Here is a 24,881-nt window from a genome sequence, read left to right as displayed (position 1 = left end):
ACATGTGAGGTACTGACAGTGTGACCACTCCTCATTTTCATCAATGCCAAGGGTGAGCCAATAAAAAAGCCAAGAATTCACAAGGTTTTGGGAAAAGCGATGACAATAGAAAACCTATACACCAAGAAAACCTATAGAAAACCAAGATGCCAAGGTGAACAACAAATAGCCAAGATCTTGTGAAAAAAGCTAAGGAGTGGTCACACTGGGTACTGAGCCATGAGGAACCCGACCTGTATAAAATTTAAATTTACTTTCTCTTAGTTAGCACAATATGTTTGGGTGTTCAAGAACTTTGCAATAATTTCATTACTAAACTAGAAGGGCACTCGGTAGAGCGCATATACCTCCGGCTGAACAGGTTACCGTTTGTATCACACCGATAGTCCGGAGCTGGATCCGGACCTGAACCAAAATCTAATGAGCTTGTTCTTGTTACCTACCCAACCTATCCACCAAGTTTCGTGTGTCCATAGCTTTTTGAGATATCCTGCTCAAAGTTAAACTGACGGGTAGACAGACAAACAGGGGTGAAAACATAACATGCGTCCACTTTTGGTGGCGGAGGGTATTATTTATCTTCAGAAAAGTAAAATGCAATGAATTCAAAGAATTTTCATGTAATCTACCGACTGTAGAATACATGCCTGGTGTTGGCTAAATGGTTCGGGTGGTGGGCTTTGGATCCTTGGGTCCTGAGTAAAAATCCCACTCAGTTGTTGAATAAATACCAGGTGCGGTTAACTCGGCCTGTCAACTTTCCGAGGTTGGCACAATGAGTGCCAGCTTGCTGGTATACTGTGTCGGAGTGGCGACCCGTCCAGGATTGTGCCCAGTAGCCAAGGACACTGCTTAAACAGCACCAACGCTCAGCACAGGGTATGGTCCCAATGGAATAATCAGTCTGGAAGCTTAAAATAATAAATCGAAATACCTGTCTCTTTGTCTCTGTCTCTGTGTCTCTCTCTCTCCAATAAAACACACTGTGTATTTGTTTGTCCCCTTCATATGAGTTTGGTTTTAATGGGTAATCTTTTAACAAGAGTGTGTGTTCACTACGATCTATTTTCAGGATAAAAAAAAAACTCCTAAAACATTTTCCATAAAAGGGTAATTATATCTCTTTTTATTGGAATTGTAGATGGTGACTTGTAAACCGAGCCTCAAGGGCAGTGTACAGAAGCATTTTTCGAAATAACAATAAATACAAGGTTTAGGGAGGTGAAATTCGCCGCACGTGATGTTTAACGTGCGCAGAGTAAGACGAGTGTTCATTGATGTCCATAAAATGTCGAATAAATAAAGAAGATATAAGCACACCTGAGGCTAGGCCGAGGCTTCAGACTGTGGCACACTCACGAGGAAGTGCCATTGAAACAAAACGTCCCAGAAAATAAAGAAAATCCAGTGCATGTCATGTTTTAAAATAAAATAACGCTTTTCCTTGTGACAAAAATATCTTCCAGTCTCCTTGAATATTTTTAATAAAATAATTCCAACCTGTCATCTTTGACAGAGGATTGACTGTCTGTCTGTCTGCTGTTTGTCCATCCACGAACTACTCCCTCAGTTTTGGGACTAGCCCCACCAAACTTTTTGTGGAACATTTTTAGGATCGAGCAGGTGTCCAAAGTTGGGTGGGAGGTTTCATAAATTTCTCAATGCAATGATGATTTTGAGCTTCCACCCGCACGAAGCTTTTCTCTCTATGCATGTAAATAATTTGCAGGTTCAGCATTATCAGTTTCACCATTTACCGTTTGTGGAAACATTCGCTGGTTCGGTAAACCATTGTGATCGTTACCAGCTTCATCATCATAATTAAAGGTACATTGATTTTACACAGGACTATTCCCACAGTTTTGGGGACAGCCCCACCATATTTTCTGTGCAGCTTTTGGGGTCCCAGCAGGTTTCCGAAAGTGGGTGGGATTTTTCATAAAATTTCTCAAAACATTTTTACCCTGCGCTCGTGAAGCAAAAAGCAAGGCTATTCAATCTGTAGCTTACGTACATATTGAGTGCGTCGTATGTCGGGTCTGCATTTTGTTAAGAGCTGTACATCGAAAACCATTCAGCAGAGGAAATTGAAACTTTACCACATGTTACATGACAATGTGATATAGCGGTCAACCTTCTGAGATCAACAGAGGCCAAAGGTCCACAAAGACCAATTTTACAAAAAATCCTCAATTTTCATCCTATTGACTTGAAATTTGAAGAGAATTTTCATATCTGGTCACTCAATTCAATCACCAACTATTTTTGAGGTCAACATAGGTCAAAAGGTCAACTTTGGACAAGTTTCTAAAATTGTCAATTTTCATCCGATTAACTTGAAATTTGAAGAGAATTTTCATATCAGGTCAACAAATTCAACCACCAACTATTTTTGAGGTCAACAAAGCCAAAATTTCTAAATTGTTAATTTTCAACCAATCGACTTGAAATTTGAACAGGATTTGCAAACCACATCACTAAATTCAACTACCAACTATTTTTGAGGTCAACCTCTCACCTTTCTCGGCTTCACACTATGGAAACCAAGGATTTATGATCGTTGGTATCTCCCGCGATGAGGCTGAGTCTTTCGGTCTCTCACTCTATCACCACAGGCAGGTTCGTGGTCTTTCTGTCTCCTACCATCTCCTCTCTGGCCTGTCCCCCCCTGCTCTGTCTGAGATATGTCCCTCCCCCCACCACCATATTTCAGCAGGGCACTCAAGGTCTGCCAGCAACCCCCTTCTGGTAAAACTACCAAAATCAAGAATCACTGCTCACCTTCACTCTTTCATTCCTCTTTTTTCCACATTTTGAACAAACTCCCACACTCTCTTCAATCCCACTCTTCCCTCCATGTCTTCAAAACAGCTGTTCACCACCATATCTTATCTTTCTCCATCCAAAACCAAGATCTTTTCTTCCCCCGCTAATCCACCCCAAACCCACCTCCTTCCCTGCTTTTCTTCCTGAAAGTCCCTGTTGTGTAAGGACCTGAAAGTCCCTGTAGTGTCCATCTTGTTTACCCTATGTACCCCCACCCCATCCCTCTTCCTTCCACAGATCTCCTCATGTCTTTGTTCCACACTGTTTTTTCCTTCCCTCTCCCACCCCTCTTGTATCCTGCACCCCTTGTTGTACGTTCTGTGTGTTAGCCCTCATACGAGCCTCGACAGTGCATACAAAATAAATTAAAAATAATAATAATAAAATGTCAACACAAGCCACATTTCTAAAATTGTGAATTTTCATCCGAATGACTTGAAATTTGAATAGGATTTGCACATTTTATCATTGAATACAATGACCAATTAATTTTGAGGTCAACATTAGCCAAAATTTCAAAAATTGTCAATATTCATCCGATTAACTTGAAATTTGAACAGGATTTTCATATCATCTCAATTAATTCAACCACAAATTATTTATGAGGTAAACATCGGCCAAATTTCTGAAATCCTAAATTTTCATCTGATTGACTTGAAATTTGAACAGGATTTTCATTAAAATGACCATCATGTGTCATGTGGTCTGGCAGCCATATTGGATCGAAAAGAAAATCTTTGAAAATCTTCGTAAGATAAACCGTTTCACCGATCAATGCAAAATTTAACCAATTGATCAACTACCCATGGGAAATATGGTTTGATAAAGATGACCCCATTGGTCACATAGTCTGGCAGCCATATTAGATCAAAGAAAAAAAGAACAAAACTTAAAAAACACAAAAGAGTTGGCTCACACCAAGTCCTTCTCAAGACTGTGTAGGGTATGTATTATATGAATACTATCTACTTGTTTTTTTTTTGAGATTTTGGGCTCCGACACACGCATAGCACGGGTACCTCTCTCGTCCCATATAAAAACTAGAACAACACTCGATAGAGTGCACACCTCCACCAGGCTGAACAATTTGCATTTTGTAGCTCATCAATTGGCTGTGACTGCATCTGTAACTTAACAAAAATCGAACAACTTATTATTGTTACCTACCTAACCTCTCTACCAAGTTTCGTCTGAATCTGTCCATAACTATATAAACTATCACGCGATATATATTGTTTTTGGTCCTTGCTCAATTGTGAAGAATCACTTTGGAATTTAAAAATTTCTCGTATCCAGATCTGGATCCTCACCAAAATCGAACCAATTATTTATTGTCACACACCCAACTTGTCCAACATGTTTCATCTAAATCCGTTCATAAATTTTTGAGATATCCTGCTCCCAGACAAACAGAAAGACAGTAAAACTGTGGCGAAAACACAACCTCTGTCCACCTTGAGTGGTGGAGTTAATTATTTCAGAAATATTATAAACTGAAGTCTTAATAGAAAAATCTTTAACAAAGAGACAAATTCAAATTAATGATGCAACAATCCTGCCTATACGTCACGTTAAATGAAGTGAAATGCACACAGAAAGTTTGTCCTTTCCTCGGTCTATATTTAAATTATCCAGGTCATGATACGAAGATCATGATCCACTTCATGATACCAGGATCATGATATAAGAATGATGATCCAAGTCATGATACAAGGATGATTATCCAGGTCATGATAAAATAATGTGCAAAGAAACCCTGAGAAGCAAAAAGGGCATTTTACCCATTCAGTGTGTATCATATCCCTTTATCTGATATCAACTACTCATTGACTTCACGATTAAACTTTATATTTTTGCCGAGATTCTGACACAGAGCAATGCTATTGTGTGTAATGCTGTGAAAGCTAATTCCTCCTGTGGAGAGGATAGCAAGTTTAAAATCGCATGCTGCTACTTGTTCACCCAATCAGCTTTGTGTTGAATCTGCTTACAGGGAAAAGCCACAACTGCAAAAGTACATAAATATTGAGCTATGGTGATGGACATCTAATGCATTATTATTATTGTTATTATTTTTTATAATCATTACTGTTATTATTGCCTCTGCCACCTGAGGTGGACAGGGGTTACATTTTCATCCTGTCTGTTTGTCTGTCTGTCTGTCTGTCTGTCTGTCTGTCAGCTTGTTTGCTACTTGCGAAATTGAAGATTTTTCAAGTATATTGGCATCAGGTCAGTGAATTCAACCACCAATTATTTTTGAGGTCAAGATCGGCCAGATTTCTAAAATTGTCAATTTTCATCCGATTAACAGGAAATTTGAACAGGAGTTGCATATTTGTTCATTTCATTCAACCACCAATGATTTTTGAGGCGAAAATCGGCCAAAGGTCAACAACTTAGGTGAGATTTCAGAAATCTTCAATTTTCATCCGATTGACTTGAAATTTGAAGAGGGTTTGCATATTTTCTCATTGAATTCTGCCATCAATTATTTTTTAAGGTCAAATTTGTTTTATGGATTTCACAAGTGATGTGCTATGCACGATATCTTTCTTCTCTGTTTGCTTGTTTGTCTGTTTTTTTAATGTTTATCGCCTTCAGGTCACAATTTCATACTGATCTTCCCAAAACTTCACCACTGGGTAGAGTTTGGCATAAGCAAGAACTTTATTGTTTGTAACATAAAAAGATCAAAAGGTCAACATAGGCTAAAGGTCAACAACCGTCAATTTTTTTAAAATCATCAATTTCCATTCGATTGAATTCAAATTTGAAGAGGATTTGCATTTGAGGTCACTGAATTCAACCCCCAATTATTTTGAGGTCAACGTAGGCTAAAAGGTCAAAATACGACAAATGTCTACAACTTTTGATATGTCCCCACCATATTTCTGAAGGGCGTTCAAAGTCCGCCAGCAACCCCCTTCTGGTAAAACTACCAAAATCACGAATCACTGCCCACCTTCACTCTTTCATTCCTCTTTTCCCCACCTTTGGAATAAACTCCCTCACTCTCTTCAATCCCATTCTTCATCCTTCAAGGTCTTCAAAACAGCTGTTCACCACCACCTCTTATCTTCCCCCATCGAAAACTTCGATCTTTTCCATCCCCGTTAATCCACTCCAAACCCACCTCCTTCAAATTCCCTGCTTTCCTTCCTGAAAGTCCCTGTAATGTCCATCTTGTAAACCCTGTGTTCCTCACCCCATCCCTCTCCCTTCCACAGATTTCCTCAGGTCTCTGTTCCCCACTGTTTTGTCTTTCCCTCTCATGCCCCTCTTGTCTCATGCCCCCCCCACCCTTGTTATGCGTTATGTGTTAGCTCTCATATGAGCCTCGACAAGGTACACAAAATAATAGTTAAGTGCAATTTCTAAAATCCTCAATTTCTATCCGATTGACTTGAAATAGCATCAAGAGAAAGGGGTGATATTGAGGAGGGAATTAATGTAGAGGATTCTGTATGGGTAGAGATTAGATATTTATTTTTTTATTTGAAAAATACTTATCTCTGCACACCCCCCAAAAAAGAGACTTTTAAAATGGTGTGAATGTGTGGTTTTGGTCTTCCTGCGTCAAAGCCAGACCACTGATGGCGTTTCCCTGCTGGATGGCCAAGCTCAGTCGCTGCTTCAACCAGACCAGTTGTCTTATATCACCAGTGGATACAACGAGCCTTCTACCGATATCATTCATGATGTTGGACGTGGATCGGCCATACACTCAGGTTGTTTCGATGGTGATTGGTTTGAATAAATAAGCTTGGCTGAGGCTGGCGTTTCAGAACTTTCGCATCGGTGGCAGCTGCTCCAGCCAATAAGACTGAATGTAAACATGTGATTTGGTGAAAGTGTTGACACAGCTGCAATCCCAAGTTAACTTTTCCCATTCTTGTATGGAATGACGGTCAAGCCATTAGGGCAGGTGTTTTCACTGAGGTCTACACCGAGGGGTTCCAGCACAAATGATATCCCTGCCCCATGAAGGGCACGCTTGACCACATTGTTTTAAGGCTGAATGTCTAAAAGGTTGACCGGCACCGAAACGGCATTACAGACCATGGTGTCCAAGTGTATCCATCATAATGCAGCATCGACATTTATGCTGCTCACAGACTGATGCTCCAACTCGTAGTGCAACCGTAACCCATAGAGACTCAGGGTCAAGCTGTGTTCCAAAAGAGGGAACAAGGACTGTATGAAGCCACATCCTACTTTCCTTGGTGGCTGTGGCCAAAAGACGGGCTCTGGTGACCTGATCCACACTGTTCATCAGGCTGACAAAAGGCACTCTTGCCACCTTAATGTCCGATGCTTTTTGACCAAAGCCGGGACAGGCCTTTGAGTTCACAAACACCGATATGGGCTGAACTCCAAAACAACCCCACCGCTGTCAACTCCCCTGTTTGCGCCAAACCGCTTTCGTGTGACAGAACAGCATCGACTAAGGGGCAGACTGCCAGCAGTGAGGAGATGAAGCCAGGGAGGGTATTGTCAACAGCCCTCCTGAAACCCAGACTTACCTGCTTAACTGGGAGTGTGGCTTGCTTCCAAGCACGATTGTTGAAAGCAACATTTGAGATTTTACTAACAGTTTCACAAACAATGCAGTCAAATGCTCCTAGCTGTGCACCATTTAGGTAAGAGGTGGATGCATGCAAGTTATACAGGATCTTGGGCAGGGCGAAACAGTTTTTGAGCAGCACACATGCTTCATGTGCATAAATTTGCTCCAGGTGGCCAGTCATTCGGATCAAGTCGTCGTGCTTCTCGATAATAGCTTTTGGCAAAGTCCTTGGGGAGATCAAAGCACCAAGAAGAGAAGAGCCATTGATCAAAACAATCTTAATATCAGGGAGCACTGCCTTAAATATAGCCTCAGTGAGTTGACAGTCATCCAACTATGCATGGTTGAGGATGGTCAGCTCACACTTGCCACCATTGATCTCGAGGCCAATGTCGGTCAACCGAGCAATGATATTATGGAGGTCAGCCAGCACTTTCATGGGTTCATCCCAAAACGATGAGTCATCAAGGTACCATATATTGAGCTCTGACTGAACCCCCCTGGCTATTGGGTTGATGCCCATTGAAAAAAAGACCTGGCCCAAAGGGATCACTCTGTTGAATGTCAGTTGCTGAAGAAATGGACTCGTTGCCATAAAAAAAATCAGAAGGCCGAGCAAATCAGAAGCCTGCCAGATGAGTGGATAGATGCTGGGGGTGTGCCTTTGTAGTACTACAGACAAAAAAAAATGTCATGCCTCAAGCAATTAAATGCATTATGCATGTGGATCTTAAGAAAGACGTGATTAGGAGCCAGATTTGTCGATTTGCCTTCTGATAAATATCTATATATTTATCGGTATGCCGTCCTGATGAGGGCAAAGAAGCCCGAAATCCAGATCAGTGGCTCCATTTGATGTTTAACTGATGTTGACCATGTAATCTTTGTCTGTGTGACAAAGTCGCCGGGACAAGGCCTCTTTGTTGGAGGTGACGCTTTTGTGTAGGACTGTCCAATGGGGATCAGGGGAATGCTCGACACACTCCAAATGTTTCCATATATACAGTTGTGGCCAAAAATATTGGCACCCTTGCATTTCTTTCAAATGACTCAAAATTTTCTCGAAAAATTAGTTCAAATTGATCAAAGTATTTGGTCTCCCCAATTCTTTATTTCACTGTTAACATTACAGAACCTTTGTTTTTGATTCAGAACTTAATATATCCTTTTAAAATAAGAAAATATAAAGAAATGACATTGACAAAATTATTGACACCCTTGATTTAATATTTGGTAGCACAGCATTTGGACAAAATAACTGCAGTCAAGTGCTTCCTATAGCCATGTATGAGTTCCTAAACCTCTCTATTGGCAGTTTGGCCCACCCTTCTTGTGCCAAGTCCTCCAGTTCTCCCAGATTTGAATGGTACCTTCTCCCATCTGCTGTTTTCAGATCTCCCCACAGGTGTTCAATGGGATTTATATCTGGACTCATTGCTGGCCACTTCAGAACAGTCCAGCATTTTGTCTTGAACCATTCCTGGGTGCTTTTTGAAGTGCGTTTGGGGTCATTGTCCTGCTGCAATACCCATGACCTTTGACAGAGATCCAGCTTTCCGACACTGGGTTGAACATTGTGCTCCAAAATTCCTTGGTAATCTTCTGATTTCATGCACACATTTGAGGCACTCAGTGCAAGAGGCAGCACAGCAACCACAAAACATCACTGAACCTCCTCCATGTTTGACTGTAGGGAAGATGTTATTTCCTTCGAAGGCTTCATTTTGTTTTCTGTAAACATCGACATGATGTGCTTCACCAAAAAAGCTCTAATTTGGTCTCATCTGTCCAAAGGAAATTCTCACAGAAGGATTTTGGCTTGTTCAGGTGTGTTTTTGCAAACTGCAGTCGGACTTTCTTATGTCTCTTTTATCTACAGTGAGGTCCTCCTGGGTCTCCTACCATTGAGTTGGCAACTGATGGTGCAAGTTGAAACTGTCATACCTTGTGTCTGAAGGTCAGCTTGAATCTGTTTGGCAGTTCATCGAGGTGCTTTCTCCACCATTCGAACAATCCTTCGCTGCAGTCTTTGATCAAGTTTTCTCTTGCGGCCTTGTTGTGTATGTTGGCTGAAGTGCCATGGGCCTTAAACTTCCTGATAACATTGCATACGGTGGACAGAGGAACATAAAGGTCTCTGGAAATGGACTTGTAGCCTTGAGATTGTCCATGCTAGGCTACAATCTTGTGTCTGACCTCCTCAGACAATTCTCTGGTTTTCTTTCTGTTCTCCATGCTCATTGCGTTACACCCAGTGAAACAAAACAGCAGATTGACTCCTTTTCTCCATTCAAACTGGTTGAATGAGTGATTTTTATATTGCAGGCACCTGCAACTCGCCACAGGTGAGTTCAATTCCAAAGTGAAGGAGAATCACCTGCTTGAAATCGAATTATTTCTAACAACTTCTTAAAGATGCCAATAATATTGTCCGGACCATTTTAGGATTTCTGTGTGGAATAAGATAAGATTTAGTGATTTTTTCAGCTTTTTTTGTTTTTTTTTTCCACGGCAATCCATATACATATGTGGATACCAAAAGATTTTTTAAATTCCAACAATTTTCTGGAAGAAATGGTGCCTTACTTGAAAAACAGTGCAAGGGTGCCAATATTTTTGGCCACAACAGTATCTGTATATATTGTATTACGATGTCTCAGAGTTATGGACAGATTTGGATTTTTAGTTTTTGAATCATATATAAATATACAAATTACTTTTATCGTCTAGATTATTATTATTATTATGATTATTATTAGCAGAGTACCCGCCCTTCGGGTGATGCTGTTCCAAGTGTGCAACACGTTCTTCTGACACATCCCAACAGACTGCTGCCTCGATTACTCCCAGAAATACAAAAATAACCCAGGTTAAATGTATGAAGCAAAAACATGCCGACTGCTTATGTGCATATATAATACATTGTGATTATATTGCTTGGATAATTCCAATTGCACTGAGTCATAGGCTGTCACCAGAGGCCTGAGCCCAAAGGCTTATATGCATAGTTGCCAACATTGAGAGAATAAACATGGGGCAATACCACTTGGCGCTCACCTAATAGCGGCTGGACGAGATAACAAGGGAACCACTGGGAGGTATGGATGACCCACCAAATATGTAATGGAGAAGAAAATAAATATCTATGGATTTTTTTTGTCATGCCATGAACAAACTTTGGAACATCACGGGTGATAAATGTTGTGGTCAATTTCATCAAAATTGTGTGTGTGGTTTCAGAGAAGAAAGCAAATACATCTTTTGGGGGGCATCCGCTATATAGAATCCCTTGGACCCCATTTTTTTCATGCCGTAAACAAACTTTAACACATCCCGGGTGATGAAGGCGGTGGTCAAGTTTCATCGGAATTGTGCATGTAGTTTCTGAGAAGAAAGCAAATACCTCTTTTGGGGGGAAACCCCCCATATACACCCTAAGACCCCGATTTTTAAAAATGGTGTGAACAATCTTTGGTAGATCACGTGTGATGAACCTTGTGGTCAAGTTTCATCAAAATTGTGTGTGTTGTTTCGGAGAAAAAAAGCAAATACATATTTTGGGAGGCACCACCCCCCCCATTACACACCCTTAGACCCCGATTTTTGTAATGTCATGAACAGACTTTGCTACATCATGGGTGATGAAGGTTGTGGTGAAGTTACATCAGAACTGTTTGTGTAGTTTCGGGAAAAGAAAGCATAAAGAAATTTTGGGGGCAACCCTCTTACACCCTCTTCGAGCCCGATTTTTCTAATGTCATGCACAAACTTTGGTGCACTATGGGTCATGAAGTTTGAAATCAAGTTTCATCAGAATTGTGTGTGTCGTTTCTGAAAAGAAAGCAAATATCTCTTTGGGGAGGGGGAGGGACAAGCTCCCCTCCGTAGACCCCCTCAGACCACGAATTTTTTTTCATGCCGTGAGCAAACTTTTGTAGGCCACGGGTGATGATGGTTGTGGTCAAGTTTCATCAGAATTGCATGTGTAGTTTTTGAGAAGAAAGCAAATACCTCTTTTGAGGGGCAACCCCTGTTGACCCCTTTAGTGCCAGATTATTTTTAATGGCATGAACAAACTTTGGTATAAACATGGTGATGAACGTCGTGGTAAAGTTTCATCGAAATCCTATGTTTAGTTTCAGAGAAGGAGTTGAAAGTATTTGTGGACGGACGGACGGACGGACGGACGACTTGCCATCCCATAAGCTCCCCAGAACGACATTCCAGGTGAGCTAAAAATTGGTCACATTGGGAAATTTTGTCATTTTAACCTTAAATTTGTACATTTTAAGATGCTTTATTAAAATTCAAAATGAAAGCAAATTATCATATTTTTCTGATTAATTTAAGTTATCACAATATAAGTCGATCAAAAACTTCGATAGGGCATTATTTTATGAAAACAGTAATTTTCATTATTATTCAGCAATGAAATTGGTAGGCTGGTCAAGTACACAAATAATATATATTGGTAGATGACTGCTGAAAGCTGGGGGTGGGGAGGGGGGGTGTTGGCAGTTATGCTTTCGATACTGTCACCTTCATAGGGCCGATGAATCCTATAGACTCCAACCTTTCGGTATTTTAATGATCCATTTTGCAGTCGCTTCAGTTGTTTGACACTGAATGGAAAACTTATAAGGAGGGCATTGTGATTGTAAATATGGCACTTCTGAAGACGTCTTAGACTTGCCATAGCACCAAAATGGCGGACGTGCGATGTTTTTTTTCCAGGTTACAACTGTGGGTGACATCCTGCCAGCTGTCCAACCAATGAGTGTAGAGCAGATATACAAACACTTTCTCCATTATATGTAGATTATCATTATCATTACACATGCTAGAAAGGATAGAGAGCTCCTGGCTACTCATGAACTTTACCTTAGTTGAGGATTAATGCTGGACAGGTAACTACAACATCATAAGGTGCTGCCGGTGCAGGTCTCAGGCTGGGCAGGAAGTACCCAAATGGTTCCCATATCTGGTGGATTTGACCTGCTCTTTCGCCTCCAACCCTGATGACCCACAGAGGTTGTGATAAACCCTCATGTGATTTCCAAAGAACCTTGTGTTTCCAGGCAAAAGGTAAGCTCCATACAACAGCCAATCAGAACGAGGCTTACAGAAATCTTGTCACAGATATTGTTTCATATGCAGCCTGTGGCTGCTAGTTGAATCATTTCTGGATGTGCAGCTGTGCCACTGATGCAGTGCCCCTGTTACCAGTAAGCTGGTACACATTTTGCCAACCTCAGATGGATGACAGGCTTAATCAACCCACCTGGTGTTATTTCAACAGCACAACAGGAGCTCTAACTGAAGACCCTAAGATCTTAAGGCCCTGTCACACTTTGATGATTTAGCCAGTGTATGCCGACGTATGAAAAAATTGTCTAAAACGCTGGCACACGTCGAATACGTTATGGGTAAGTTTTGTATACGTTAAGAGCACACTGGCATACGTCGTAGTACGCCGAGCTGTTAGACAAATTTTCCATGCTTGAAATTTTTTGACGTATGCCAGCGTATGACTCGCACGTTCCGCTTAAGGCTGGCCATAAGTTGTAGGCACGTTACGCGATCGTTGACACACGTTACTTGTAAGTTACTCATAAGTCAAAACACGTCGAGGTAATGGTTAGCGTCAGTGTTCCAGACTCCCTGGTTTTTTTGGTTTTTTATCTTGCCAAAACGAAGTTTTGGATATGTTAGTCAGCTTGTATGTTTTTTTTATTTTTTATTTTTTGTTTGTCTGTAATCACGTATAAAAAAATTCTGTAGAGCACAGTTATCATCGGAAATTTTTGTAACTTCGCATATCAGAGGCCTATAGAGGTCCCTTTCAGTGCACAAAATTTTGAAGGTCAAGGTCAAAGGTCAAGGTCACTTTGTCGCAAATCAGGGGAGTCGACGAAACCCTTATTTTTTGAGTAATTTTGATCGGATCGTCTTCAAACTTCATGGGAATATAGGTCATGGTCTGGCGCTCAGCTGATTAATTTTTGGTGGCGATTGGCCTTGACCTTCATATGTTTTTTTTTGTTGTTTTTTTTTTTTTTTGGTCTGTAATCACGTATAAATCACTCTGCAGAGCACAGTTGTCATTGGAAATTTTTGTAACTTCGCATATCAGAGGCCTATAGAGGTCGCTTTCAGAGCATAAAATTTTGAAGGTCAAGGTCAAAGGTCAAGGTCACTTTGTCGCAAATCAGGGGAGTCGACGAAACCCTTATTTTTTGAGTAATTTTGATCGGATCGTCTTCAAACTTCATGGGAATATAGCTCATGGTCTGGCGCTCAGCTGATTAATTTTTGGTGGCGATTGGCCTTGACCTTAATATGTTTTTTTTTGTTGTTTTTTTTTTTTTTTGGTCTGTAATCACGTATAAATCACTCTGCAGAGCACAGTTGTCATTGGAAATTTTTGTAACTTCGCATATCAGAGGCCTATAGAGGTCGCTTTCAGAGCATAAAATTTTGAAGGTCAAGGTCAAAGGTCAAGGTCACTTTGTCGCAAATCAGGGGAGTCGACGAAACCCTTATTTTTTGAGTAATTTTGATCGGATCGTCTTCAAACTTCATGGGAATATAGCTCATGGTCTGGCGCTCAGCTGATTAATTTTTGGTGGCGATTGGCCTTGACCTTCATGGTTAGCGCCTCAGGTCAAACATATTTGACCCCAAGGTCAAATTTTCAAGTTTTAGGAACCATATCGTGTCGTACCTCAAATTGAACACCTCGATGAGTGCTTTCTAGATATGTCAAGCTTGAGACATTATGACGTCATTTGGTGATGTTATGAGGCAAAAGCATATTTTTCATGGCTACTCTGTAGAACGATTCTCATCGGAATCTCTCGTAGGCAGATATTCCTCAAGGAGTCGCTCCTGGTGGATAGCAGCTCTGTTCACCTCAGTGTGACCTTAAATAAGTCACACGTGGTCACCTTTTGGCAAGATACGGGTCACCCTGCGGGTGACATTGGTTTTTCTTTTTTTCTTTGGTATGACGGTGATGTTGACACCTCGATTTCTAGTGCGGTTATAATATAATATAATTCATAGGCTGCCGCTCAACGATTTAAATCATAACCACACTAGAAATCGAAGTGTCAACATCACCGTCATACCAAAGCAAAAAGACAAACAAAAAAAAAAAAACAGGGAGTCTGGAACACTGACGCTAACCATTACCTCGATGTGTTTCGACTTATGAGTAACTTACAAGTAACGTTTGTCGACGTGTGTCAACGATCGCGTAGCGTGCCTACAACTTATGCCAGCGTATGCGGAACGTGTGTCATACGCCGAGTACGTCGAGAAATTTTCAACATGCTGAAAATTTGTCGATGTACTCAGCATATGACGACGTATGCCAGCATACTACGACATATGCCTTGTCCTCTTAACGTATACAAAACTTACCCATAACGTATTCGACGTGTGCCAGCGTTTTAGACAAATTTTTCATACTCTGGCTAAATCGTCAAGGTATGACAGTGGCTTGACACTTCGATGTCTAGTGCGGTTATGATTTGAATCGTCGAGCCGCAGCCTTTTAATAGGCTATGCCACGTGATCGTCGGCGATAAGCTGCCGCGCTATGCATAAGTTAGACTATCGTTGGGCATAGGTTGTGAACGCTGACAACACGCTCAGCATTCATTGGTATAAGTTATCTATATGTGATTGAAACGTTCTGTGTACGTTACTAATACGTTATGCATACGTCCAACTCGTTATGAGTACGTCAAAAACTGGAAGAAAAAAAACATCAATAGTTCAGCGTACGGCAGCATTTTACATACTTTTTGATACCTTGCCATACGCTGGCTAAAACGTCAAGGTGTGACAGCGGCTTTAAGCCAGTCACCTGAACCGTTAAGTCACACCAGGCTCTTGCAGCAGTGAACACACGGTTAAATACCACTGCACAATTCTGTGGTTTCTTTATCCGGTCTTTCCAATCGTAATGGCTTCAATTTTGAGTAACGAAAGATCCAATTTGCTGGCCACTCCACCTAAAAAGAAGAAAACAGTTCATTCATTCACTAAATTACATCGAGAATGGTCAAAATTATTGCCTTGCACCCAACCGGTAAACGACGAGGGTAAGTCGGCATTGTGTATGGAACCAGTTTAGTTTATTTCCGCACAAGAAGACATTGCATCTTGGAAATTGAACTCCTACAATACAATTACACATCTTTGAAAAGTACTTTTCATGTTTACCTGTTTTTCATAAATTAATTTGGTCGTCTCACGTAACTTTTGTTTCGCTCATAAATTACGACATTACCATAATTCTTGTTTGGATCATTTCAGGTGTGTAATATAAACTTTTGGAATTTGCCTTCTGGAGAAGAATATTGTTCTCAGCAAGACTCTTCTCCAGAAGGCAAAGTCTTCAGCAAGTGCACGTGACTGTGACCACATTGGCGCTGTTGAGTGGCGGCTAAGATTAATTGTGTGGATACCTTGTAACAGTCAGATTCCTTTATTTCTAAGGAGTAGAGTTTCAACTAACACTGTTATCATAGTACACATATGTGAAGTTATCTTTCCTTCATTATTTTAAAAAAATAAATCAAAGAAAGAAAGAAATTGGTCTCAAGAAGAACTGTGACTGAGTTTATTTATTTATTTGTTTATTTAAGGAGACACTAGATTTTTCTCGACAAACAGCAACACCTGTGCGGTTTCACACCAGTATAAAATATACATTTCAGAAAAAACTGAATCAGCATTGTAAAATAGTTCCTCAAAACAGTTGAGGATGCACGAGAGCACAAAAATAAAACTTGAGGATGATTGGGGCCCGAAGGCTGGCCCTGAACCCCACCCATTTAGGCTCACACTTAGTATGCGGCCGTGCCGAAGTTTAATTTCAGTAACCACAGCCATTGGGTTGGCCCTTATTTAAAATTACAATAATTTACAACAACCTTGGGACCCATGTGCCCCATCCTTCCCCACCCCCACCCCAGCTCGGCAGATGGAATGTATCTTAGCATGTGACGTAACCAGGTTTGAATATTAAAATTATATTCATGCTCCACCCACGTGCCGCATCATCTCCACTGCAAGTGGGGAGACCAGCATTGCGCCGTCTGATGGAAGGTGTGGTTGCATGTGGAGAAGGCACAGTTTTTACCGACACACTTAGAGTTATTTAAACCTCTGTAAATGTTGGTTAAACTACCTGGGGCATTCATATTCAAGAATCAGGCCACGTTGGCCATTCCAGGACATAGCATACTAAATATTCACATCATGCATCACATCACACAAACTCCAGAGCAATAGAAGACCATTTTGTATTAAGTAACCATTCAAATGTAGCGTGAGTAAAAATGGCTAACATTGGTACAAGTTAGTAAAAAAAATAAAGGCTAATCTTGGTAGAAATGCTGCACTAACAACAAGGCTAACCTTTTCACTAACCCCAGTGTTATCCATAACCACCAACATCAACTTTAGTGCTAACAAAGATAACCTCACTGCTTACCCTTTCTCTAAGGGTTAGCAGTTAATACTAACCTGAATATTTTACATTGTCAGTGCCTGCTTATTCAGTATCACCACATTAGAGCCCTGAACAGAGCCTAATGATCAGAAAAGTATCAAAAGTGAATGGATGGTGTTTCTCTTTGCTGTTCGACAAAATGACCTCTGTTCTTGCTAATGGCAGCTTAGCTAGCAGGGTAGCTATCACTTCTTGGTAGCACAGCTATACCACTGATGCTGTGCCTCTCTACCAGTACACTGGTACTCATTTCAACAACCTCAGAAGGATAACAGGCTGAATCAACCACACCTGGTATTAATTCAGCAGCCAACAGGGCTTGAACTCAGGACCCGAAGATCCATAAACCAACCACCCCAACCACTGAACCAACACCAGGCTTTACAAAATGATAATGTATTAAGTACGACTGAGTAAACGAATTGCTATGCTGAAAAAGCATTTATTACAACTGCTGGATTTCAATCGGTGGTTATTTAAACGAGCAAGAGTCAACTGTAGATGATGCGTATGCACACACACACACCTGTTCAGAACAGCTCATCTGTACCAGCCTGAAAGGTGTGTACTGTGACAGTCAAGAACGTGGCTGAACTGGTTGGATGGCAAAGCTACCCACCCAAGCCCCAGGAAACTCAACCCAAGCCTAAAACTCCAGCAACTCTTCCTACCCCACGACGTTTTATCACTCGTTTTGCATTGCTAGTTAGTGAAATAAACAAGCAGGCATTATGAAGCCCCTGGAAGAAAGGCAGCCTTGTTTGTGGATGTGTTTTCTCTTACTTGATGTTGCTTGAACTGCTATAAGATTCAAACGCAGGACCTGTCCCGCCTGATGAGTACGAAATGTTTGAAGTACTGCGAGACTTGTACCCAGGACTTGTCGAACCCGAAGCACCTGATGAGTATTGGTTGGACACGAAGCTGCTCGTCTGCTTTTTTTGTGAACTATCACCAATTTCAAACTTCCGAGGAGTCGGCCTGAGTTGGGAGAAACAGCAAGTGGGAAGAGGACAAGGTTATCAATAAATTGCAATTCCATACCTTTAGAAATTCACATTTCAATAACAATTATATTTTAAAGAAAGCAAAATTGTTGCCAAGTGTGGTGGTGGTAGTGGTGGCAATGGTGATGGTGAAGCTCACAATCTTGACAAAGCATGAGGATGTTCAGAACAATTTGTGAACCTTTTCTTGTATAAGAACCAATCCTGGACAGGTGTCCACTCCATGGCAGGTGCTTTACATTCCATTTTGTAAAATGTAAATGTAAATTATTGCAATTACTGCCAGCATTGAACCAATGAGTAATGAATGTTTTGTGACAATAGTGGCATAATCTTTGGAGAGACAATACGTATAAATGAGGTGTAATCAATGAGTCCACCAACGGACAGAAACAACCTATAACGACCGATATCAAGTAGACTCTTCATTTTCCACAATTATTGCTGAATTTTTCGACAAAGTACTTTTACAACAATTTCATTCCTTTGATGGAACATCACTCCGATTTTATTTTTAACCTCTGCCATCGAAGATGGATGGAGGTTACTGTTTTCACCCCTGTCTGTTTGTTTGTTTGTTTGTGAACAGTATTACGGAAAAACTCCTTGGCGGATTTCGACGAAACTTGGTGTGGGGATTAGGTATGGTCCAAGGATCATGCCATTAGATTTTGGACTTGGTCCAAAGTCCAATATGGCCGCTATGGAGGCCATTTTGAAATAATATTTGAATTTTAGTTTTTGCATTTCTACATGTTTTAAGTGATTGCCAGCCCCCCCCCCCCAAAAAAAAAAAATTGTTAGAGAAAAAAAACTTAGAAAATTTTGTCGAAGTTTTTTTTCTGTAACAATTTTTTTTTAGAGAATGATTTGAGTCTGTGGAGTATGAATTGAGTAGTGAGTATGAATGAATTGAGGATGTAAAAGTTAAAAGTAAAAGGGAAAGTTGCAAACTATAACTCTGTGAGCACTGTTGACGTCAAATTGAATGAATAGGATATCAGGTTCACTTGAGTGACCCAGCAGTATTGGCGGCGGAGGTTTTGCACTCTACCGAGTGCTCTCCCTCTAGTTTATACTTATGATGTTAGGCTACAAAATTACTGATCATATGTTTGTGTCTCTTGTTATGAGGAGCATTCAAAATGTTCAAAAAACGAGACATTCACAATAGTGCAATAAGCACCAGCATTTTTTATTTTTCAATAAATTATTTGATATAATATGGAAGGAAATATTTAAAGGTATTTTATTGTGTGTGTGTGTGTGTATATATATATATATATATATATATATATATATATATATATATATATATATATATATATATATATATATATATATATATATATATATATATATATATATAATGCCTAATTATACTTTTTTGATGAGTCTTGTAGGATCGAGCATAGTCTTGTCCGCAGAACATTTTGAACACCACATGTGGTATCATCATCATCATCATCATCATCATCGTCAACATCATCATCGTTTTGGCTGTTACAATATGAAAGACATTGGTTCAAGTTATTATTATTATGAATACGTCTTAAACACATTGGTTTTCTTGTTCAAATTATGTACTATCATTAAGTGACACTTTTTAATGCTTGTTTTGTTTCATTTAGATACGAGTCAGAAAGTCTGTAGTTGGCTTAGTGGTTAGGGTGGTTGGCTTTTAATCCTAGGGTCATGAGTTCGAATTATTTTGGCTGCTGAATTAACACCAGATGGGGTTGACAGCCTATCATCCTCTTGTGGTTGGCAAAATAAGTACCAGTGGACTGGTAAAAGGGGCACAGCATCAGTGGCACAACTGTACTCCAATAATTGGTTAGAGTGGTGACCTGTAGAGCATCACCTGTGGTCAAGTGATTCTCGTCCTGCTTTCAGGGGAATTCGCATATTGCGTTCATCCAAGCCCATCCCTTGTTGTGCTGCAGTTATAGCAGAGGGTGGTAGGCTCTTAACAGAGGAGTCCGAAGTGAAGACCCGCTGGGCCGGTTACTTTGAGCGGTTGTACCAGGCTGATCCCCAGCTGTCGATTTGGATGTCAGGGGTGTTACAATCACTGTTGCTGAGCCTCCAATCAACTGTGGTCCACCTTCGTTTGTGGAAACGCAGGCTGCGGTGAACCTGTTGAAATGGGGTAAAGCTCCAGCGATCTGTGGCATCCATGCTGAACTTCTCAAGGCTGGTGGAAATGCTGTACTCATGTTGTTGCATGCAGTTCTGTGTTCTGCCTGGAACACAGGCATCATCAAAACTGACTGGAAGATGGGCCTTGTTGTCCCTCTCTGGAAAGGGAAGAGTGATCGCCAGGACTGCAACAACTACCAAGGGGTGACGCTGCTCTCAGTGCCGGGCAAGGTCTTTGCTCGGGTAATTCTTGATAGGGTTCACCACCATCTGCTTGAACACCAGCATCCAGAGCAGTCAGGCTTTACACTAAAGAGGTCAACGATTGACCGTATCCTTGCTCTTCGGGTCCTCACCGAATGCAGATGAGGGTTTCGGCAAGGGCTGCTTGCAGCCTATGTTGATCTCTGTAAAGCGTTTGATTCAGTGAATTGGGATGCCCTCTGGAGGATTCTTGGTCTTCGTGGGGTGCCACCAAAACTGATCGATTTGATGTCTGAACTATACTCTGGTACTGAGAGTGCTGTGAGACGTGGTGGTACCATCTCCGACTTATTTCCAGTTGTTCCTGGAGTTTGTCAGGGGTGTGTGCTGGCCCTCACACTTTTCAGAACTTGTATGGACTGGATTCTGGGGAGGATGTCAGAGAGATCAAGCTGTGGTGCATCATTTGGGAATGTCAAGATCTCTGACCTTGATTTCGCAGATGATGCAGTCATCTTTGCGGAGACTTTAGATGTCCTTTTGGGAGCCTTTGAGGTGCTGAATGAGGAGTCAGAGCCGCTGGGATTACGGGTTTCCTGGGTCAAAACTAAGATCCAGGCTTTCGGTGACATCTTGGATGCTGCTGTCCTGTCTGTACCTGTTTGTGGTGAGGATGTTGAGGTCGTGGAGAGATTCACTTACCATGGCAGTGATATTCATGTCTCTGCTGGCTGTAAGTCAGAGGTCAACAAACATCTGTGTCGGGCCTGGGCATTCATAGATTCACTGGATCATGGGGTGTGGCCCTGCCGGTACCTGTGCGGGAGGACGAAAGTCCGAGTCTTCAGGGTCTTGGTGCTTCCAGTCTTGCTCTATGGATGCAAGACTCGGACTCTGACCAGGTATCTGAGATGGAGACTTAATTCCTTTGGTACCAGGTCTCTTTGGAGAATCCTTAGCTATCGCTGGTCAGACTTTGTGTCCAACAAGCGGTTGCTGAGAGAGACTCAAATGAAATTTGTTGCCTGCATAGTCCGTTTGTGTCAGCTGTGGCTGTATGGACATGTGGCTCATTTTCCTAACGCTGATCCTGCTCACCAGATTATCTCAGCGAGGGAGCCTCGTGAGTGGAGGAGGCCAGTGGGCCGACCACGTTCCTCGTGGTTGCAGCAGGTTTATCGGCATCTCAAGGAGATGAGGATGGGCCAGGCATCTGCCTGGGGGTGGCCAGACGGAGGCCCCTGGAGTGCCGGCACAAAGTGGACGCAGCGACGCACTGCTCTGGCACATGCTCCCATTCCTGACCTGGCCTGACCTGGTGACCTGTCCAGAGTGTGCCAAATAGCCAAGGAAAAAGTGCTTTGGCAATGCTGTGTTCAAGAGTATGGTCCATTGAACCGGACATGAGCCAGGAAGAGTTCCAATGCTCTGTTCAAGAGTATGGTCCATGGACTGGACACGAGCCAGGAAGAGTTCCAATGCTCTGTTCAAGAGTAAGGTCCACTGGATTGGGCACGGCCAGGAAGAGCTGAATCTCAACTAGAGACTCGGAAAATTTTCAGCTTTCTTAAGTCTCCATTCCCATTTTTTGGACTTCGATCGATCAATTAACAAGGAATTCTAACAATTTTCATAATTCACATTCCATTGCTAATTCATTTCTCGATGAAAGGTGAAATATAATTGTTTTATTTCTTCATTCGTCGAGTCATAAACAAATCGTGAAGGCAAGATTTCAATGTCACAGTCAATCATCGATTTTCTTCAAAATCAACAATTCCGAGTCTTTAGAGTGAGGCAAGGCGCAACTGTTGTAACTTTAAAAAGTTTTTTCTTTGAAATGAAAGTTCTTTACATTCATCAAAACGACACACACACACACACACACACACACACACACACACACACACACACACACACACACACACACACACACACACACACACACACACACACACACACACACACACACACACACACACACACACACTTGTTGTAATGAGTGTACACACCTGAGCACACTCTCTTCGCTGCTGGTACGATTGATCCAGCTTTGATCAGGACGGACTTTTGAAGAAGCCATTGGGGCTGATCGGATATTGATTGGAGAAGAGGAACATGGCCGGGTGGGGGATCGAGCAGGAGGAGGAGAGAGAGTTGAGGAGGTTAAACAAAGTGTTCATGGAATGACAAACAAAACGAAGATAGTGCAATCAGGTAGCAATTTCCATCATATCCTCAACAGGTTTCTCCACCTTGCTTTGCATCATCTTTGCGACAAAACTCAAACTCTAAATGAAACTTTACAAACTTACATTCTCATTCCTTTACCATTAAAATGTCCCAGAAACGATGGTGGAGCTTTTTCGAGCACAATAAATTAATTTTGTATCCATCATGACGACCGCTACCCTAACCATGACGACATGTGGAGTTTCCTGTGACGTTTTGTCCAAATCACTGTTCCCAAGGTCATCACGAGCTGCACCGGATATTCGAATAAACAACAAAGCCCTTTAAAGAGTTCAAATGAGCGTTTGGTTCGAGATCGCAAATTCTCTCTGACAAGATGAGGTCCGCTTTCAATAAAGATTCACAACTCAACCTCGGATTCCATCAGCATCCTGAGAGCCTGAGCTTCCACCAATCAGCCAACTCGTCCACATCAATGTGAACACAACACTTGGACAAAATTATCCTTCCCTTCCCATTGTACAGCTTTCCTCTCCTTCAGCGCCAAGCTGTTAGGGTTTGGTTTGGGTTTAGGGTTAGAGTGCTGGGGTATTTGGGTTAGGGTTATGATTGGGGTTTGAGGGTATTTGGGTTAGGGTTATGATTGGGGGTTGAGGGTATTTGGATTAGGGTTGTGATTTGGGTTTTAGGGTATTTGCGTTGGGGATATGATTAGGGTTTGAGGGTATTTGGGATTGGGTGATGATTTGGGTTTTAGGGTATTTGGGTGAGGGTTATAATTAGGGTTTGAGGGTATTTGAGTTAGGGTTATGATTGGGGTTTGAGGGTATTTGGGTTTGGGTTATAATTAGGGTTTGAGGGTATTTGAGTTCGGGTGATGATTTGGGTTTGAGGGTATTTGGGTTGGGGTTATGATTAGTGTGCCCATGTAGTGTATTTCAGTTAGGGTTATGATGAGGGCGTTTGAGCACTTGGGTTAGAGTGTTAGGGTGTTCGGGTAATGGGGTTAGGATGTTTGGTTCATGTTAGAGTTCGTGTAATGCTTCTCAGCTAAATGCCAGCTCAGGTTACTTACAGGTTGGCGTGGTGCCATAGTAGGAGTTCGGTCTCGGTTTGCTCATCTACAGGGATGGGATCGGGGGGGGGGGGATCGGTGTGGGGAGGGTTGGATGAGGGGGCCGAAGAACAAATAAGCATGAGAATGTAAGAGAAACATGAGATTTAAAAATTTACGGGTCAGGGTATATCATAAATAGGTATCAAAAATATAGATAAATCAATACTTTATATTTGCACTGTATTCTCCATGACAACACAGTGTTTGTGACAAAGGACGGTGTAAGGTCATGGGACAGACAGTATAAGGTCATGTGGAAAGCAGATATGAAAACTCACCTTGTGTCAATGAGTCCAGATGTTGGGTTCCTTGGTGGAGAGCCTACCGGTAGGTTATTATCGTCACAGTGACTAAATGCTCTATTGAAGTGACAACGAGAAAACAGGAAAATATATAAATATGGATACGTCGGCAAATATTAAAGACACACCCACACATCCTTCCGGGGGGGGGGGGATACGCCCTAAATACGCATTTTACAAACAATTTTGTGTGGGGCGAAATGGGAAGGAATGTTTTATTTTTATCTGATTGAAAGCATGGCAGGAATGCTCTAAACACCACAACAAAATGTCTTCATCTCTCTCTGTCGAGTGCAGCCTGTTGCTGCTGGTTGTATCATTGGTTGGGACACAGCTATGCCGCTGATGCAGTGTCCCCCTTACCAGTACACTGGTACTCATTTTGCTGACATGAGAAGGATGACAGGCTGAGTCAACCTCCTAGTGTATTAATTCAGCGGCCAACAGGGCTTGAACTCAGGACCCTAGGATCCCAAGCCGCCACCCTAACCAGTTAGTCAACACCAGGCTTAATGTCTTCATAATTGCATTGCCCTAAGAATGTGCCCTTCCAGAAATGATCCGAGTGTGGCTCTGTTGGGTGAGGTTTGAGAGGACATTCCGTGTCTCTAGGTGTTCAATGGTCACCAATGTGAGGGTCTGTTAGGGCGTCAGAGGGGCATTTCTGTGAACAACTCGACCAGGTGGTGTACAATGACCACCTCTTCTCGAGGCCAGGTTGATGAGAGGCCATTGGAATCGAACCGAACACCACAAATGCTTTCGTCACTCCTCCACCAAAGCCACTGGCAAGTGCCCGGCCATAAAACACAAGGAAACACGAATTAAAACCATGAAGGTATTGGGTTGGAGTAGTTAAAAATATTTTTTATTAAAAAGTCATTAAGAAACAAACTCGAGGATAAAAACGACATGGTTTAGAATTTATACGAAATGGCACATTTGGATACAACACTTTATAGATAATTATCCAAGTCTGATACAACAAAAGATC

General features: G+C 41.6%; 1 protein-coding gene across 1 annotated transcript in view; it reads right to left on the bottom strand.

Moving 5' to 3' along the window:
- LOC147014487 (uncharacterized) overlaps positions 1-24,003 on the bottom strand; it is a 38,070-nt gene extending 14,067 nt beyond the window's left edge. Inside the window, exons 1-4 of the mRNA XM_085852475.1 lie at positions 23,864-24,003; positions 23,544-23,589; positions 22,288-22,363; positions 17,706-17,903 (exon numbers count right to left, since the gene is read on the bottom strand). Coding sequence (XP_085708601.1) covers positions 17,706-17,903; positions 22,288-22,363; positions 23,544-23,589 — 320 coding nt within the window. The 5' untranslated portion in view covers positions 23,864-24,003. The remainder of the gene's footprint in view (positions 1-17,705; positions 17,904-22,287; positions 22,364-23,543; positions 23,590-23,863) is intronic.
- Positions 24,004-24,881: the final 878 nt, after the last annotated feature.

This window comes from Eptatretus burgeri, chromosome 13 (assembly GCF_056783735.1).
Source record: "Eptatretus burgeri isolate ZD-2024b chromosome 13, Ebu_testis_v1, whole genome shotgun sequence".
Classification (NCBI taxonomy): Eukaryota; Metazoa; Chordata; class Myxini; order Myxiniformes; family Myxinidae; genus Eptatretus; species Eptatretus burgeri.
Note: the sequence above shows the minus strand (reverse complement) of the source record. Positions and strands in the feature narration are given on the sequence as shown.